The sequence below is a fragment of the Pan troglodytes genome, chromosome 3 (genome assembly GCF_028858775.2).
Source record: "Pan troglodytes isolate AG18354 chromosome 3, NHGRI_mPanTro3-v2.0_pri, whole genome shotgun sequence".
NCBI classification, from domain to species: domain Eukaryota; kingdom Metazoa; phylum Chordata; class Mammalia; order Primates; family Hominidae; genus Pan; species Pan troglodytes.
The window spans coordinates 5,817,111-5,837,162 of record NC_072401.2 but is presented as its reverse complement, the minus strand read 5'-3'; the positions used below and the strand labels follow the sequence as shown (position 1 = coordinate 5,837,162).

Here is a 20,052-nt window from a genome sequence, read left to right as displayed (position 1 = left end):
CCTAGATTTCAGAGGATGTATGGAAACACTTGGATGTCCAGAGAGAGGTGTGCTGCAGGGGCAGGGTCCTCATGGAGAACCTCTGCTAGGGCAGTTGCAGAAGGGAAATGGTGGGTGGGAGCCCCCGCACAGTCCCCACTGGGCCACTGCCTTGGGAGCTGTGAGAAGAGGGCCACTGTCCTCCAGACCCCAGAATGGTAGATTCACCAACAGCTTGCACCTTGCACCTGGAAAAGCCATAGACACTTAACGCCAGCCTGTGAAAGCAGCCAGGAGGATAGCTGTACCCTGCAAAGCTACAGGACCAGAGCTGCCCAAGACTGTGGGAACCCACCTCTTGAATCAGTGTGACCTGGATGTGTGACATGGAGTCAAAGTAGATTATTTGGAGCTTTAAGATTTGACTGTCCCACTGGATTTTGGACTTGCATGAGGCCTGTAGGCCCTTCATTTTGGCCAGTTTCTCCCATTTGGAATGGGTGTATTTAACCAGTGCCTGTACCCCCATTGTATCTAGGAAGTAACTAACTTCCTTTTGATCATACAGGCTCATAGGCAGAAGGGACTTGACTCATCTTAGATGAGAGTTTGGACTGTGGACTTTTGAGTTAATGCTGAAACAAGTCAAGATTTTTGGGGACTGTTGGGAAGGCATGATTGGTTTTGAAATGTGAAGACATGAGATTTCGGAAGGGCCAGAAGTGGAATGATATGGTTTGACTGTGTCCCCACCCAAATCTCATCTTGAATTGTAGCTCCTATAATCCCCATGTGTTGTGGGAGGGATCTGGTGGGAGGTAATTGAATCATGGGGGTGGGCCTTTCCCATGGTGTTCTCATGATAGTGAATAAGTCTCATGAGATCAGATGGTTTTGTAAAGGGCAGTTCTGCACATGCTTTCTTGCTTCCAACCATGTACGATGTGCCTTTGCTCCTCATTCACCTTTCACCATGATTGTGAGACCTCCCCAGCTATATGGAACTGTGAGTCCATTAAACCTCTTTTCTTTATAAATTGCCCAGTCTCTGGTATTTCTTCATAGCAGTATGGAAATGACTAATACATGTACTGAGCCAAGTAGTTTGGTTAGACCCAAGGAGATGAAGCCACTGGTGAGAGTAGCAGAGTAGGAAAGTGGCTTAGGCCTAGGTTTGAGATCTGGTGTTTTCCTTCACTAGCTGTGTGAAGGAAAGTCATTCCTCATCTCTGTGCCTCAGTTTCCTTTTCTATAAAATAGAAATCCTGACTTCATGTGTCTCATTGGGTTGTGAAAATGTTGTGTGTATGTGCATGCAAAGTGCTTAGTATACTGCTTAGCATATAGTGAACACTCAATACACCTCACTGTTATTATTAATATTATTGATCTTCTGTGTCTCAATTTCTCAATCAGATTTTTCTCATAGTCCCTTTTTTATTTCAACTTTTATTTTAGATACAGGGAGCATATGTGCTAATCTGTTACATAGGAATATTGTATGATACTGGGGTTTGGAGCATGGATCCCTTCACTCTGGTAGTGAGCATTGTACCCAAGAGGTAGTTTTTTCTTTAACTCATCCACTCCTCCATGCTGTAGTGGTCCAGAGTGTCTGTTTTTCCCATATTTATGTCCATGTGTGCTCAATGCTTAGCTACTACGTATAAGTGAGAACGTGCAGTATTTGGTTTTCTGTTCTTGCATTAATTTGTTTAGGATTAGGGCCTCCAGCTCCATCCATGTTGCTACAAAGAACATGATTTCATTCTTTTTTATGTCTGCATGGTGTGGTATTCCACAGTGTATATGTAGCACCTTTTCTTTTTTCTTTCTTTTTTTTAGAGACAGAGTTTTTCTCTGTGTCCTAGTTTGGAGTGCAGTGACACAATCTTGGCTCACTGCAACATCCACCTCCCAGATTCAAGCCATTCTCGCGCCCCAGCATCCGGCGTAGCTGGGATTACAGGTGTGATCCACCATGCCCAGCTAATTTTTGTATTTTTAGTAGATATGAGGTTTCTCCATGTTGGCCAGGCTGGTCTCAAACTCCTGACCTCAAGTGATCCACCTGCTTCATCCTCCCGAAGTGCTGAGATTACAGGCACAAGCCACCATGCCCAGCCTGTACCACATTTTCTTTATCCAGTCTACCATTGATGAGCATCTGGGTTGATTCCATGTCCTTGCTATTGTGAATAGCACAACAGTGAATATATGAGTGCAAGTATCTTTTTGGTAGAATGATTTGTTTTCTTTTGGGTATACACCCAGTAATGGGATTGCTGGGTTGAAAGTAGCTCTGTTTTCAGTTTGTTTGTCTGTTGCTTGTTTGTTTTGAGAAATCTCCAGACTGCTTCCCACAGTGGATGTACTAATTTACATTCCCACCAACAGTGAATAAGCATTCCCTTTCTGCTGCAGCCTCACCAGCAACTGTTGTTGCCTGGCCTTTTAATACTAGCCATTCTGACTGGTGTGAGATGGTATCTCATTGAGGTTTTGATTTGCATTTCTCTGATGATTCGTGATGCTGAGCATTTTTTCATATGTTTTCTGGCTGTATGTCGTCTTTTAAGAAGTGTCCTTCATGTTCTTTGCCCATTTTTTGGTTATTGATTTAATTTCCCTATGAACTCTGAATATCAGGCTTTTGTTGGATGTATAGTCTGTGAATATTTTCTCCCATTCTGTAGGTTGTCTGTTTGCTATGTTGACAGTTTCTCTTACTGTGCAGAAGCTCTTTAGTTTAATTAGGTGCCACTTGTCTATTTTTGTTTTCACTGCAATTGCTTTTGGGGACTTAGCCAAAACTTATTTGCCAAGACCGGTGTCGAGAAGATATTTTCTAGGTCATCTTCCAGGATTTTTACAGTTTGAGGTTTTACATTTAAATCTTTAATGTCTTTTGAGTTAATTTTTTTATATAGTAAAAGGGGGTTTTAATCTTCTGCATATGGGTTGACAGTTATCCCAGCACCATTTATTGAATAGGGAGTCCTTTTGTCATTGCTTCTTTTTGTCAGCATTCTTGAAGATGAGATGGTTGTACTTGTGCAGTTTTATTTCTGAGTTTGCCATTTTGCTCCATTGGCCTATGTGTCTGTTTTTGTACCAGTACCAAGCTGTTTTGGTTACTGTGGCTTTATAGTATAGTTTGAGGTCAAATAGTGTAATGCCTCCAGCTTTGTTCTTTTTGCTTAGGGTTGCTTTTGGCTCTTTGGGCTCTTTTTTGGTTCCATATAAATTTTAGAATAGTTTTTTTCCTAATTCTGTGAATAATGATGTTGGTAGTTTGATAGGAATAGCATTGAATCTATAAATTGCTTTTGGCAGTATGGCCATATTTATACTGAGTCTTCCAACTCATGCACATGGAATGTTTTTCCATTTATTTGTGTGGTCTCTGATTTCTTTCAGAAGTGTTTTGTAGTTCTCCTTGAGGAGATATTTTACCTCCTTTGTTAGCTGTATTTCTAGGTATTTCATTTTCTTTGTGGGTATTATAAGTGAGGCCATGTTCTTGATTTGGCACTCAGCCTGGACATTGTTGCTGTATAGAAATGCTACTGATTTTTTACATTGATTTTGTATGCTGAAACTTTACTAAATTGACTTATCAATTCTAGGAGCTTTCTGGCAGAGTCTTCAGGATTTTCTAGGTATAGAATCATGTCATCAGCAAAGGGAGATAACTTTGCTATTTGGATGCCTTTTGTTTCTTTCTCTTGCCTGATTGCTGTGGCTAGGACTTCCAGTACTGTGCTGAACAGGAGTAGTGAGAGTGGGCATCCTTGTCTTGTTCCATTTCTCAAAGGGAATGGTTTGAGCTTTTGCCCTTTTGGTATGATGTTGGCTGTGGCTTTGTCATAGATGGCCCCTTATTATTTTGAGGTATATTCCTTCAATCCCCAGGATATTGAGAGTTTGTATCATGAAGGGATGTTGGATTTTATCAGAAGCTTTTTCTCTGTTTATTGAGATGATTGAAGTTCTGTGGGATTTCTCCTACTTATTCCTTCAGCTCTTTTATTGAATTTTCTATCTTGACAATAATTGAAAAAACTTTTACTGATGCATAATAGATGTATATAGTCTTTGGGTACAAGTGATAATTTAATACAGCCATATAATTTGTGTGGTCTCTGTTTTTTCCATATACTCAGGATAGCCATCACCTTTCAAAAATTCCTTCATATTCTTTCATTCTTTTTCAGAGTAGTTTGTTCTGTTGTTTTATAGCTGCAATGTCTTCTCATATCTTTTTGAGGAGATGAATTCAATCTTTTAAAGTTCTCTTCCCCAAATCTACTATGTCCTTTGTGGAGAGCTTCTCTGTGTGTATCTTGCCTGCTGCCTTTCTTTTGTGCTACTGGTTCCCCCCAGTGCCTGGGTGATCTTGGCCTGTGCTTTCAATTGATCGATAAAGGACCAAGCTGATGAACACAGGTGGCCCCATGGGTTCTGCCATGCTTGTGTGGCTGTGTATGGTCTCTCAGCTTCCCCAACAAGGGGAAGGTTGACTGAGTTTTCCACCTGGGGATGGGGCCTGTCAGCCAGCAGGCTTGATGTCAGTCTGTACAGACCAGGACAGACAGAAGGGGTGATGCTTCTCCTTGCACATGTGACCTCCATCAATACCTACAATTAGAAAGTTTGCCCTTCTCAGGAGTATCTTTCTGTTTCTTTAGAAAGCAGAATTCCAAGTTCAGTCTTAGAAAAAAATGATGCTACTGCTTGGGTGAGGGTAGAGGGAATGGTGCCAGGGGGGCTGATGCCAGGCAGCTCTGCAGACATTTTTCAAAAACTTTTTATTTTAAAATAATTTTAGTTTTATCAAACAGCTCCAGAGATTGCACAAAAGAGTTCTTATATACCCTTCACTCACCTCCCCCTAATTCCAGCATCTTACATAACCATGGCACATTTGTCAAAACTAAGAAATTATCATTGAGACATTACTGTGAACTAAATTATAGACTCATATGGATTTCACCAGTTTTTCTACTAATGCACTTTCTCTGTGGCATGATCCAATGCAGGGCACCTCATCACATTTAACTGTCAGGTATCCTTCGTTTCTTGTCATCTGTGTAATTTCTTGTTTTGTTGTCTTATCTCTCATGATTTTGATACTTTTGGTGAGTGATGGTCAGGTATTTTGTAAAATGTTCTTCAATTGAGGTTTATCTGATGTGTTTTCATTAAGAGGCTGAAGTTGTGGATGTTTTGGAAATGTATGACAGAACGGAAGTGCCCTTCCCATCATATCTTTTCAGGGGATAGATGATATCAACGTGACTTTTTCTGTCAGTGACATCTTTGATCACTTGGTTAGGTGGGGTCTGCTGGGTTTCTCCACTGTAACATTACTTGCTTTCCTTTTCCATGCTCTGTTTGTTAGAAGTGAGTCTCTGAGTCCAGCCCATAGGGTTCCAGGATGACTACCATGCTTTTCCCTGTACACATGCCCCTGGCAACTCCTGATTGGTAGATGGATTGTTTCCTCAACCAAGTTGGGTAATGAGTGCATTTTCTGAGACTTTGGACATGGAAGACACAGTAGACAGTCTTTCTCTCTCTCTAGGTAACTAATTTTTAGGATTAGAGACCCACTGAGGGCACTTTTTCGATTCATCATCTACAGAAAGTTACTCTGTGGTATGAGAGAATGGGTCTGAGTTTCCTCCTTTGTTAAAAGGGGATAACAATATTGACCTTGCAGAAATCTGAGGATCAAATGAGATGATCCAGGCCGAGCACGTGGCCCAGGGCCCAGCATGTTGTTGGTTCTCAATAAATACCAGTTTCCCTTTGTCCAAGCTCTTCATGTGTCCTCCACCTCTGATGTGCTGAAGCCTGGCAAGTTATAGTCACCATAGAGCATAAACGACTATGAGCTAATTGTGTTCACAGAAGGGTATTTTATGTGATGAAACAATAAGAAAACACAAAGTTATAATTTCTGTGCCTTTTGTCTCTCTTTGGTAAATCAAAATTAGAAAGGTCTATGTGGGGACCCTTGCTAACAGAACTGTAATGATTTCTCTCAAATCCAATGAAGTCTCAGTTTCCCTCTGTTAAGAGCTATGTGTTTAGCCAACATGTCTTCTCCTCTTTCCTTACAGAACTTCAATGTTGGCCACGTGCATCTCCATTTCCACATCACACAGGGGAAGGGGAGCCCATCTCCTGGTTAAGAGAGTGGATTATAATTGGCATAAACCAATCATAGCAATCCCAATCCCCATGCCTATGATTGGTTCAGGACGGGCATGTGACCCAAATTTGACCAGTGAGTTATGAGGGAAAGTCTGGGGCACTCTGGGACAAACTTCTCTTCTTTGAGAGAAATCCATAGGAGGGCAGAGCCCCTTCTATGTCCCCTGAGTGCTCTTGTGTCTGGATAGTATGTGCATGTCTGTGGCACCACCTAAAACCACGGGGGCTGCCAGCTTGAAGACAATGCCAGCACATTAAGGACATCACCACAGTGAGATGGACCAACCTGGGCTCTCATGATGTTGATCTAAACCCCATTCTGTGCCATGGATTTTCCCTCCCGTGGACTCGTTGTTTTGTTGTTGTTGTTTGTTTGTTTAGAGATCAGGTCTTGCTCTGTTGCCAAGCCTGGAGTGCAGTGGCGTGATCATAGCTCACTGCAGCCTCAATCTCCTATGCTCAAGTGATCTTCCTGCCTCGGCCTCCCAAGCATCTGAAACTACAGATGCATGCTGCTGTGTCCAGCTAATTTTTAAATTTTTTATATAGAGATGGGGTCTTAATTTGTTGCCCAGGGTGGTCTTGAACTCCTGGCCTCAAGGGATCCTCTTGCCTAGGCCTCCCAACATGCTGAGGTTACAAGGGTTGAGCCACTGTGCCTGGCTGGACTCCTTATTAAGTGGGATAACACTTATCCTCCTGTAAGGCAGTCGGAGTTGGGTTTTCCATTGCTTGTAGCAGAAAGCAAATAGATATAGTACACCTTTAGAAAAATCCTCTTGCAAACAAGCAATCTTTTCAGAAGACCACCGCAGAGACTCTTACTAGGATCTCCTTTCAACAAGGCTGATGTTTTTATCTGAGAGGTAAAGTGTGGGAATCAGGGGCTGAAGGGGAAGAAGAGGCAGGGTATGGGTGTTGGGCAGAAGGAAAGCCAACTCCCTAAGAAGAGAAGTAGATGGGAGAAAAGAGCTCAACCCAAAGCTTCGAAAGCTTTTATTGCTCTTGCAAGAGAGATGAAGGAGGGGAGAGGATACGTCTCACAGAGTGTATATTGCATGTCAGGCAATAGGAGCTCTAAATACATGATTTTATTTAATCTCCATGCTGGTTTTCTAACATATTATTACTGGGACTCAGAAATCTCAAATTACTGGTCCAAGGTAACACAGCCAGGTCAGTCTGACTCTAAAGTCCTGCTTCTTTTCTTTATCACCCGAATCCAACCTTCAGGTTCTCTAGAAATGTCTCAAATCCATCTATTTGAGAGCCACTATGATGTAGTGGTAGGTCACTGTGATGTGCTCTATATCACTGATCCATCTACATCTTCAGGGTTCCCCCCGAGCCACCCCGCCATGGCCTCTCTCCTGGATTGCTGTATCATCCATCCAACTGGTATCCTCCCAGTTTCTACCCTTGTCACTACCCCTACCCCTTTGTCTTTTGTCTACACAGTAGCCACTCCCCTCCCTAAACAGTTCAAAGGCATCTCATCACACAAATCCAAACTCTTCCCCGGGGTTCCCTAGGACTTCCATAATCTGGTCATGCTTGGCTGAGCGGCCGCCTCTGTACCACTTTTCACTCAACTCACTAAGTTCCAGCACCTTGGCCTCCTTACTGTTCTTGGAAGAACTGAGGGTAACTCTGACCTCAGGGCCCTTTGTCTGTTGGTCTTCTTTGCCTGGAATGCATCCTCCATCATCTCTTTTCCAACTTGCCGGTCTTGACAAAGGAGGTGTTCATTGAGCACACCAAGGTAGCTCCCCTGTCTGGGTTGCCCTGTTATTGTGCGGGCAGGTGGGCCAGTGTCAAGACCTTAGTAACATCCAGAGCCCTCCAAGGTGGAGGCTTGGAGGGCTCTGGGGCTAATACTTCAGAGGTATAGACATAAAATGTCATATAGAAGAGCATATCCGCTAATATATTCTTGTCATGACCACAAAGAGTGAGTGGGGAAATTCTATGGAAGAAGATGTCTAGAAGGCAAGTGAATACATTCTGGGTTTATTTGATTTTGTTTTCTGTGAGAGAGTAGGACTCTCTGACAGCTTAGTAATACAAAGAAAAAGGGAATCTCTGCACATTTTCCTCTGCCAGGCATGTCTGCACCCTTACTCATTTCTCCCACAATGAAAGAGAAATGTCCCTTCTGACAGGTCTGAACCTGAGCCATTGATGGGGCCAGTATTACTAATGGATTGGGCTGCTGTGCTTGGCACCCTTGAGTCTGCTGGTGCCAAGGTGAAATTTTGGGAATATTCCAGGGCCTTGTTAAGGTTTTGATACTGTGCTTCTTGCTTTGACTTGACCTTCTAGCAGGGTTATATGTTGGGGCTTCAATATTGATATAGTCTTTTTGATTCCTATTTTGTGGTTTCCTTAACTCTCTTGGGAACATGCTGTGGTAGTGGGGAACAGAAGAGAGCTTTGAGAAAGATGGAGAAAGCTGATTGATCAGGTAGGACTCAGATTTCTCTTGGTCTTAGCCAAAACTCTGTTAGAGAACTTCCCAACCACACTCTTAATTGTCAAGAATTGATTACAAATATGATGTGTGTCTTAGTCTGTTTAGGCTGCTATAACAAAATATCATAAACTGAGTAGTTTACAAACAGCAGAAATTTGCTTCTCACAGTACTGGGGACTGGGAAGTCCAGGATTATGGCTGATTTGGTGTCTTGGCAGGATCCACTTTTTGGTACATTTTCCCTGCGTCCTCACATGGTAGAAGGAGCCAGAAAGCTCTCTGACACCTCTTAGGGCACTATTCTGTTTATGAGGGCTCCACCCTCATAGCCCAATCACCTCCCGAAGACCCTACTTCTCAATATCATCACCCTGGAGGTTGACATGTCAACATATGATATTTAGAAGGACACAAACATTCAGACTAAAGCAATGTGTGAAATTAATTTCTATTTAGAAAATGCTATTAAGCACAGAAGGTGGTTGCACAAATCGATTTTTAGAATTAGGATGATGCAAGGATGGCAGCTATGCTGCCTGAGAAAGGCTCATGTGTGACTCGCCACTCTCCCTGCTGGGTGGAAAGAATTAGAAAACGTGTTGAGAGAGGAAGGGGATATGAAATGCAGAGACACCGAGAGGGAAATGCATTAATCATGTTTGTCTGTGATTACCCAGGAAGAAACAGATATCTGTTCTTTGTGGCAGTCGCTAATTAAACATGGAAGAGACTGTGCTGTGATTTCATGTTTGAGATTGGGAGAGGAAAGGGGACAGATAGCAAATGATGCCACAGGAGAGGCACAGTGCATGGGCTGAATCATCAAAGTGACGGGTGTTTGCTAAACGTGGCTCAAGTTGGGGGCTGGGGTGAGCATGTCTGTGCAACTTCTATATCGACTGAGGACCCACCTTGAGGCTGCTCTGTGCTGGGGGCCGCCTGTGCATAGCCCACCCTATGGAGCCCACAGCCTGCCAGGGGGAGAAGTGGGACACAAAACCATCAGCTGGGCAGTGTGACAAGTGCTGTGGAAACCAAACTACATGAAGCAGAGATTGTGTAGAGGACTTCTGGGAGGGCCTGGTTACATGGGAGGAGGGTCACAAGAAGAGGGTGACTGATATGATTTGGATTTATGTCCCACCCAAATCTTATTTATTTATTTATTTATTTATTTTGAGACAAAATCTCCCTCTGTCACCCAGGCTGGAGTGCAGTGGCGTGATCTTGACTCACTGCCATGTCCATCCCCTGAGTTCAAGCAATTCTCCTGCCTCAGCCTCCTGCGTAGCTGGGATTACAGGCATGCGCCACCACTCTCGGCTAATTTTTTTGTATTTTTGGTACAGATGAGGTTTTACCATGTTGGCTAGGCTGGTCTCGAACTCCTGACCTCAGGTGATCTGCCCACCTTGGCCTCCCAAATTGCTGGGATTATAGGCGTAAGCCATGGGATCGGGCCCCAAATCTCATTTGAAATTGTAATTCCCAATATTGGGGGAGGGGCCTGGCAAGAGGTGATTGGATCATGGGGGTGGTTCTCCTGATAGTGAGTTCTCTCACAAGATCTGGTTGTTTAAAAGTATGTAGCACCTCCCCCTTTACTCTTTCTTCCTTTTTCTCCAGCCATGTAAGACATGCCTGCTTCCCCTTTGCCTTCTGCCATGATTCTAAGTTTTCTGAGGCCTCCCCAGCCAGGCTTCCTGTACAGCCTATGGAACTGTGAGTCAATTAAATCTCTTTTTTTTATAAATTACCCAATCTTAGATAGTTCCTTATAGCAATGTGAGAACGGACTAATACAGAGACTCAATAATACTGACCTGGGAAATGTTACTAGTTAAGGCTCCAGTTTGGAAAAAGCTCAAGGGTCAACTGGTGAGGGCAAATCAACCATACATTCCCCTGCAAATTCTTCCCCCTGGGAACCCACAGGGCTGAATTGCCAAGCTCTGGGACCCCCTGGCTTTTGCAGGTGAGCAAAGCAAATGTGCGTCTGCCATCTATGCACTTAGTGTCCCAGATGTGTCTTCTAGATCAGGGCTCTGCAACTTGTTCTCTAAAGGGCCAGGTGGTAAATATTTTCAGCATTGTGGGCCACAGGGTCTCTGTTGTAGCTGCTCAGCACTGCAGTTGTAGCAAGAGAACAACCATAGACTATACAGAAATCAACAGGCATGGCTGGTTTGGCCACAGGCAGAAGTTCTAGATCCTTGCTACTCACAGCATGGACCCTGACTTGGTATTGTCAGCATGTCCTGGTGCACCCACTGGTCTACAGCTGGCCCTGATGCACCTGAATTTCCACTCATAAGGTAAACCCTAACACAAATTCTTGCATGGGAATGGATTTCTTTAATCAGATTGCTTTCTTGCCAGTACTCTACTGGGAGTCGGGGTTCGGATGAGGGAAGGGTGAAACTCATTTGGAACTTGGAGATCACAGAAAGGTGGTTCTGAAGGGGGTGAATGGGGACTGGGCACGCCACTGGAGGGTAACCCCTGGGAAAACACGACAGTGGAGCCAAGTGGAAGACAGGAGGGTGCCAAAAGTAAGTCGTCCCTAAACAGAGAGTTTGTTGATTGCTCCTTAGGAGCCAGGCACTGTCAGGACAGGAGGACGGGATGAGGAGATGGACGTGAATCTGACCCAGCTTCTTTGAGGGAGCCTGAAGGTAAGGAGGGTGAGGCATGGGTGAGAGTAACGCGATGGTTCAGTTGTCAGCAAGCAGAGCCGTGAGTGACAGCAAGTGTGCGCGAGAGTTCCTGGAGGAGGTGGCATCTAGCTTGGGTGGGTGGTGCCATAAGCCCCAGAAGACATCATGGGAGAAATGGAATTGGCCTTTGAGAAAGGGGAATTTTAACATGTGCAGACGAGAGCTGAAAGGCATCCCCAGTAGAGAGGACAGGACAAATGAAAGCAGGAAAGTGGAAAATCAAGAAGTCTGTATGGAAAGGAAAATACTGGTTCATTTGCACCTGTGTGTGTGCTGTATAAAGGTTTGAGTGGTAATTTGAGGGAATGTTAAAGAGTGTCTTTCTCTGGATGAAGAATTTTCTGTACTTTTTCCTTAGTGAATAGATGGTACCTTAGGAAATACAAAATAGTAACAATAATCATGTAGATTGTGATCGAGTTAGATAGAGCCTTGAATTGCCAAGCTAAGTTTGATTTCATCTGTGGCTTGGTGTCCATACCACCAATCAAAGTGATTCCATCATTGGCTTGGTGTCCACACCACCAACCATGCCCATTTTTATGTTTCTAATTAAACTTGAGTCTCTTCACGCTAAGAGGAACGTGGCCCAACCCACCCAACCCTGAATTAAGAACAAAGTGGTGAGAAGGAATGTCCAAGAAATAGTTTATTCCAAACAAGAAATGCCAACTTGAACAGAACCAGGAAATCTGGTGTTCCTAGGGCGACTTCCAGCTCCTGCCCCTAATTCGTGAACTCAGCCCAATAAAAAAAACCATCTTAAGAGCCTCCAGGGTCACAGTGAGGAGAGGAGCAGGCCCCTTATTTCCTGGGGGAGGTGGGGAGCAGGACGGTTGTTGATGGGGACATGAAGTAAAGAAAAGTGTGCAAAACAAGTCAACTGACGAGGAGCACACAATCCAGAAATAGTCTCGGTTCAAAGGAGGAAAACACTGACTATTTCTTTTTTAAAAAATAAAAATATAAAACCTAACCATACATTAAAATGTCTTTTAAGAAATCTAAGAGATAACATGGACAGCCCCAAGGATTGAGTAATCATGTAAAAAGTGAAAAATGGAAGTTGGATGAAAAAATAAAAACACACTCGAACTTCAGCAGGAGGTAACAACTATCAAAGACCCCAGGAAGAACATTTGGAAGAATCCTAAACAAACAGGTTTGTTTGCACAGAAAACTGACCTGCTGGGTGAGTGAAGGAAGAAAGTATCTAAATAATGATGACGATTATGCTGACAAAAAAGTCCATTCTATGAGTCATCCAATGCTTGGGGTTACACACAGGATCTTATTTAACCCTATAACTCCCCTGCAATGTTAGTTTTATTATCCCTGTTTAAAAATGAGGAAACTGCCATTCAGAGCAATTGCATGCTTTGCCTAAGGTCTCCCAGTTAATAGCCAGCAGGGCTGGATTCTGAACACAAACCTGACTCCAAAGTCTAAGCTTTCCCTGCTCATCCCAACATCTTCCAGTTCAAAGGCAAGCTTCTCCCTGAGCAGATCAGAATGTAGTTTGCTTTTTGTGTGAACCCATTTTCCTCCTGAAATAAACTTTCTAAGCACCCATGCTTCCTATTGTATAAATAGGGAGCCGCTCCACCAATACCGATTGGATACTCTCTGTAAGAAGAATCTGACAAGCTGATTTTACACCCTTCCCAGGAGAGAAAACCCTGAAAGCTGATAGAGTTGGAGAGTTCTGCTGCAGGTCTGGGCTTTCGGGCCAGTTGGATGGGGTGCTGATTACACTCTGCAGGTGTAACCAGTGCTCAGCGACCCAACTCTCATCTGAATGGACACCTGTGTGCCATCCCAGCACTGGGGATATGGTGGTGGTGAGGACTGCTGAAACTAAAAGGTAAGGATAGTCTTCTTAAATGAGGGGAGGAGTGAGACCGCAGCGCTGAGACCTTGGGGACAAGGCTGGTCTGCATGCTGCACCATCTTACAAGCTCAGAAGGCCTGTGGCCTGCCAGAGAATGCACATGAAGACACTTCAGGTTTTGCTCCAGGATTTGGCAGCGTTGTTTCCATAGAAGGGGCCAACATATCAGACCTTTATTTTGCTGTCAGGGCTGTGTTTTTCGGAAGTGCCCTCTAACAAGCTAGGATGTGCCAAATTGCAAAGTCATTACAGTTTGATTGCTTTGGGGAATAGGGGTCACTTCAAATATTAAGGTTATATTTTGCACGTAAAAATGATTTTAGAAATATCAAAGGTTTTTCATGTTTCCTACCTAATTGGGTTCTCCCCATAATCTTGTAATTTGAAGTGGGGCAGAAGTGTTTAACCCCTGTGGCAGATGCAGAAAACGGAGGCACAGAGAGGGCGTGACTTGTCTGAGGTCACATGTGAATCAGTCATGGAGATGGGACCAGAACCCAGGCTTCCCAGCTCCAAGTCCAGGGCTTTTTCTGCATCTGATGTTTTCAGGGGTGAGACAGGGACCATCAGGGCACAAAGAGGGGCTCTGGGTGGGCAGGGCAGAGACGAGTGCGGTCCTGTTGAGCAGCAACAAGTGTGGGCTCAGCTGCTGCAGCCACGGGTGCAGGTGTGGGTGAGGAGGTTGTTGTTGCACCCGTCCTGGAGCTTGCTTTGGGCCTGGCCTCCCCCTCGGCTGTCGGTGTCCAAGAGCTGGCTGCCCTGTCCCTGCTGCCTCCTGAGCCTGCAAACAAGCACAGATCTGAGTTAGTGGTGCGGCATGGGGTTGTGGAGGCACGTCCAGGTGACACACTGGGCAGGCAGGGCGACTGTGGAGCCTTCAGCTCAAACCTTCCCCTGCCTGGGAAGATTGATCATTAAGGCAGCCAGGGTGCTGTGCACTGGAGCCAGATGGGCCTCGGATCAAAGCACAGCTCAGGTGCACTTGGGTGAGTTACTTAATGCATAGTAATTTCTCTATCTATAGAATGGCGATAATTCCCATCTTGTGTTTCCTTGTGATGTTTACTACAGATCACATATTTATATTTTTGTATATACCATATATTTATATTGCCCAAGCTCACAGTCAGTAAAGGTGGTGAGTCCCAGGTATCATTCATTCAGTATACATGTATTAAATGCTCACTAGTGTACCAGCCACCATGCCTAGGAGCAGGGGATCCTCTGGCAAGCCAAACAGTCATATTCTTTGTCCTCAAGGAGCTCAATGTCAAAAGGGGAGACAGGCACTAATCAAATAATCCCACCAGTAAATATCCAAACAGTTAAACACAGACTTACAAAATATCCTATTACAAACTATGTTGAGGGGGTATGATTCCGAACATTGCATTTCCTAGCAGTGGGCCACTTGGTCACCTTTCACATGTTGGAAGATGTCAATATCCCTCTGTTTCTGATCTTCAAGTTAAAGTTCATTCGCTATACCACAGCTGTCATTGCATGTGGATGGTGGCAGCAAGAACAGAATGGAGACGTTTAAGGAGGCAGTGAGAATTTTTAGAGCAGGGAAGAACTCAACTCACATCCTGGCTCTCAACACTTTCTACTTGAGTTATGTTAGTCAAGTCACTTTATCTTTTTAGCCTCAGCTTTCTTATGTAAAACTAGGGATTATATTGTTCACTTTGCAGGAGGCTAAGGGGATCATAGAGAATACATGTAAAATATCTAGTATAGGGCTGGGAATAATAATAATTACTATTAGTTCTACCTTGTTCTGAAAAAGAGGTTTTAGCCTGAATTTTAAAACTAGTATGTTTCTTTCCAACAGAGTGCAGAGCAGGTTGTCAACACCTGTTGTCTTGATTTAAATGAAAGAGCTGTTTCACCCAGCAAGCCTCTGTGTATGCTTGCTATATGCAGGGTCCTGAGGGTTATCCTAAGATGACTACAACAGTCTATGCCCTTAGACAGGTCACAGTTGTATGAATGTGAGTGTGTGCACAGTGGGAATGCCTAGTGTTTGCAACAATGCTGGTACTTGAGTAAGTCCTTCAGATAACACTGAAATACCAGCAGCAACACTGTGTTTCATAAGACAGTGAATTGGTCGTTCCTTCCCCCAACCCTTCATGCAAAGGCCCAGGACCAAGGTGGGCAGTTCCTCTGCCCCCAAGGCTTGCAGCTCTCCAGGTAGGGCAACTGGGAAAGGTGGTCATGGCTAAAATGCATCATCCTAGTGGACTGGGCAGGAACCAGAGGACAGAGCTGGGAGGCTCCCTTTGGGTTGAGTCCTTGGTGATGGGATATTTCCTCTTACCCTCAGTTGAAGAGGTGGCTTATCATCCTTCTTAGTAAATATATAGTTTATTTTCTGTCTGTTTTTGCATTTATTTGGACTTTCTGCATTCAGCACTTGTGTTTAATTGGCTTTTGTGTACTTGACATTAGACCAGAACATTCACAGAATGGGGCTCTCAAAGTTCAAAGGCATGCCAACATATTTTCTGGGATTCCAGCTGCTAACATGTTCAAATATTGCAGGGATTATTTAAAGAGTCTGCGTTCTTAAAACTGAATTAAAATACCATGACTATAAAATCATGGATTTCAAATAAGATATGATAGCTCATTGATAGCTTGAGGCTAAAAAAAAATTGTTCAAAACTCAAAGACTGCCTCACTACAATATACTGTCTTAAAACTACTTGAAACTCTTTTCTGTCCAGAGCTCTCCCCATCCTTCTCACAATTTCTTTTCTTTATCCTTCTCTAAGCTAAACTCTCTTTCTCCAAAACTTCTCTAAAACTCCTTAGCTAGTCTGACATAATATCTACGAAGAACACTTGCAAACCAGCAGAAATGAAATAAAATCACTTTGATCTTCATGCTGTTTTTTTTTTTTTTAAAGCAAAGAAAAAATTTCCATGTAAAAGACATTCTCTTCATACTAAAAAGGAACAGCAACATTTTGATCTTCAAGGACAGAGACTTAAGACCAGGAAAATGGGCCTGGAGCCAAGATGGCCGAAAAGGAACAGCTCCGGTATACAGCTCCCAGCGTGAGCGACGCAGAAGACGGGTGATTTCTGCATTTCCATCTGAGGTACCGGGTTCATCTCACTAGGGTGTGCCAGACAGTGGGCGCAGGACAGTGGGTGCAGCGCACTGTGCGTGAGCTGAAGCAGGGCAAGACATTGCCTCACTTCAGAAGCGCAAGGGGTCAGGGAGTTCCCTTTCCTAGTCAAAGAAAGGGATGACAGACAGCACCTGGAAAATCGGGTCACTCCCACCCTAATACTGCGCTTTTCTGACGGGCTTAAAAGGCACACCAGGAGATTATATCCCACACCTGGCTCGGAGGGTCCTATGCCCATGGAGTCTCGCTGATTGCTAGCACAGCAGTCTGAGATCAAACTGCAAGGCAGCAGCAAGGCTGGGGGAGGGGCGCCCACCATTGCCCAGGCTTGCTTAGGTAAACAGAGCAGCCCAGAAGCTCGAACTGGGTGGAGCCCACCACAGCTCAAGGAGGCCTGCCTGCCTCTGTAGGCTCCACCTCTGGGAGCAGGGCACAGACAAACAAAAAGACAGCAGTAACCTCTGCAGACTTAAATGTCCCTGTCTGACAGCTTTGAAGAGAGCAGTGGTTCTCCCAGCACACAGCTGGAGATCTGAGAACGGGCAGACTGCCTCCTCAAGTGGGTCCCTGACCCCTGAACCCCGAGCAGCCTAACTGGGAGGCACCCCCCAGTAGGGGCAAACTGACACCTCACAGGGCCCGGTACTCCTCTGAGACAAAACTTCCAGAGGAATGATCAGAGAGCAGCATTCACAGTTCAGGAAAATCCGCTGTTCTGCAGCCACCACTGCTGGTACCCAGGCAAACAGGGTCTGGAGAGGACCTCTAGTAAACTCCAACAGATCTGCAGCTGAGGGTCCTGTCTGTTAGAAGGAAAACTAACAAACAGAAAGGACATCCACACCAAAAACCCATCTGTACATCACCATCATCAAAGACCAAAAGTAGATAAAACCACAAAGATGGGGAAAAAACAGAGCAGAAAAACTGGAAACTCTAAAAAGCAGAGAGCCTCTCCTCCTTCAAAGGAATGCAGCTCCTCACCAGCGACGGAACAAAGCTGGATGGAGCATGACTTTGACGAGTTGAAAGAAGAAGGCTTCAGACGATCAAACTACTGCGAGCTACAGGAGGAAATTCAAACCAATGGCAAAGAAGTTGAAAACTTTGAAAAAAATTTAGACGAATGTATAACTAGAATAACCAATACAGAGAAGTGCTTAAAGGAGCTGAAGGAGCTGAAAGCCAAGGCTCGAGAACTACATGAAGAATGCAGAAGCCTCAGGAGCCAATGCCATCAACTGGAAGAAAGGGTATCAGTGATGGAAGATGAAATGAATGAAATGAAGCAAGAAGGGAAGTTTAGAGAAAAAAGAATAAAAAGAAACGAACAAAGCATCCAAGAAATATGGGACTATGTGAAAAGACCAAATCTACATCTGATTGGTGTACCTGAAAGTGACAGGGAAAATTGAACCAAGTTGGAAAACACTCTGCAGGATATTATCCAGGAGAACTTCCCCAATCTAGCAAGGCAGGCCAACATTCAGATTCAGGAAATACAGAGAACGCCACCAAGATACTCCTCAAGAAGAGCAACTCCAAGACACATAATTTTCAGATTCACCAAAGTTGAAATGAAGGAAAAAATGTTAAGGGCAGCCAGAGAGAAAGGTCGGGTTACCCACAAAGGGAAGCCCATCAGACTAATAGCTGATCTCTTGGCAGAAACTCTACAAGCCAGAAGAGAGTGGGGGCCAATATACAACATTCTTAAAGAAAAGAATTTTCATCCCAGAATTTCATATCCAGCCAAACTATGCTTCATAAGTGAAGGAGAAATAAAATACTTTAGAGACAAGCAAATGTTGAGAGATTTTGTCACCACCAGGCCTTCCCTAAAAGAGCTCCTGAAGCAAGCACTAAACATGGAAAAGGAACAACTGGTACCAGCCACTGCAACATCATGCCAAAATGTAAAGACCATCGAGGCCAAACTGCATCAACTAATGAGCAAAATAACCAGCTAACATCGTAATGACAGGATCAAATTCACACATAACAATATTAACTTTAAATGTAAATGGACTAAATGCTCCAATTAAAAGACACAGACTGGCAAATTGGATAAAGAGTCAAGACACATCAGTGTGCTGTATTCAGGAAACCCATCTCACATGCAGAGACACACATAGGCTCAAAATAAAGGGATGGAGGAAGATCTACCAAGCAAATGGAAAACAAAAAAAGGCAGAGGTTGCAATCCTAGTCTCTGATAAAACAGACTTTAAACCAACAAAGATCAAAAGAGACAAGGCCATTACATAATGGTAAAGGGATCAATTCAACAAGAAGAGCTAACTATCCTAAATATATATGCACCCAATACAAGAGCACCCAGATTCATAAAGCAAGTCCTGAGTGACTTACAAAGAGACTTAGACTCCCACACAATAATAATGGGAGACTTTAACACCCCACTGTCAACATTAGACAGATCAACGAGACAGAAAGTTAACAAAGATACCCAGGAATTGAACTCAGCTCTGCACCAAGCAGACCTAAGAGACATCTACAGAACTCTCCACCCCAAATCAACAGAATATACATTCTGTTCAGCACCACACTACACCTATTCCAAAATTGACCACATAGTTGGAAGTAAAGCTCTCCTCAGCAAATGTAGAAGATGAGAAATTATAACAAACTGTCTCTCAGACCACAGTGCAATCAAACTAGAACTCAGGATTAAGAAACTCACTCAAAACTGCTCAACTACATGGAAAATGAACAACCTGCTCCTGAATGACTACTGGGTACATAACAAAATGAAGGCAGAAATAAAGAAAGATGTTCTTTGAAACCAACGAGAACAAAGACACAACATACCAGAATCTCTGGGACACATTCAAAGCAGTGTGTAGAGGGAAATTTATAGCACTAAATGCCCACAAGAGAAAGCAGGAAAGATCCAAAATTGACACCCTGACATCACAATTAAAAGAACTAGAGAAGCAAGAGCAAACACATTCAAAAGCTAGCAGAAGGCAAAAAATAACTAAAATCAGAGCAGAACTGAAGGAAATAGAGACAGACACAAAAAAACCCTTCAAAAATTAATGAATCCAGGAGATGGTTTTTTGAAAGGATCAACAAAATTGATAGACTGCTAGCAAGACTAATAAAGAAGAAAAGAGAGAAGAATCAAATAGATGCAATAAAAAATGATAAAGGGGATATCACCACCGATCCCACAGAAATACAAACTACCATCAGAGAATACTACAAACACCTCTATGCAAATAAACTAGAAAATCTAGAAGAAATGGATGAATTCCTCGACACATACACCCTCCCAAGACTAAACCAGGAAGAAGTTGAATCTCTGAATAGACCAATAACAGGATCTGAAATTGTGGCAATAATCAATAGCTTACCAACCAAAAAGAGTCCAGGAGCAGATGGATTCACAGCCGAATTCTACCAGAGGTACAAGGAGGAACTAGTACCATTCCTTCTGAAACTATTCCAATCAATAGAAAAAGAGGGAATCCTCCCTAACTCATTTTATGAGGCCAGCATCATCCTGATACCAAAGCTGGGCAGAGACACAACCAAAAAAGAGAATTTTAGACCAGTATCCTTGATGAACATTGATGCAAAAATCCTCAATAAAATACTGGCAAA

At 43.6% G+C, this 20,052-nt stretch overlaps 1 protein-coding gene across 5 annotated transcripts in view; it reads right to left on the bottom strand.

Annotated features, from left to right (window-relative positions):
• Nucleotides 1-13,411: 13,411 nt before the first annotated feature.
• The window catches only part of STK32B (serine/threonine kinase 32B), a 445,681-nt gene continuing 439,040 nt past the window's right edge, over nt 13,412-20,052 (bottom strand). For all 5 annotated transcript variants that reach the window (XM_016951222.4, XM_024356003.3, XM_016951221.4 and 2 more), the window contains one exon: nt 13,412-14,063. In XM_016951222.4, the coding sequence (XP_016806711.1) occupies nt 13,925-14,063 (139 nt within the window). In that variant the 3' untranslated portion in view covers nt 13,412-13,924. The remainder of the gene's footprint in view (nt 14,064-20,052) is intronic.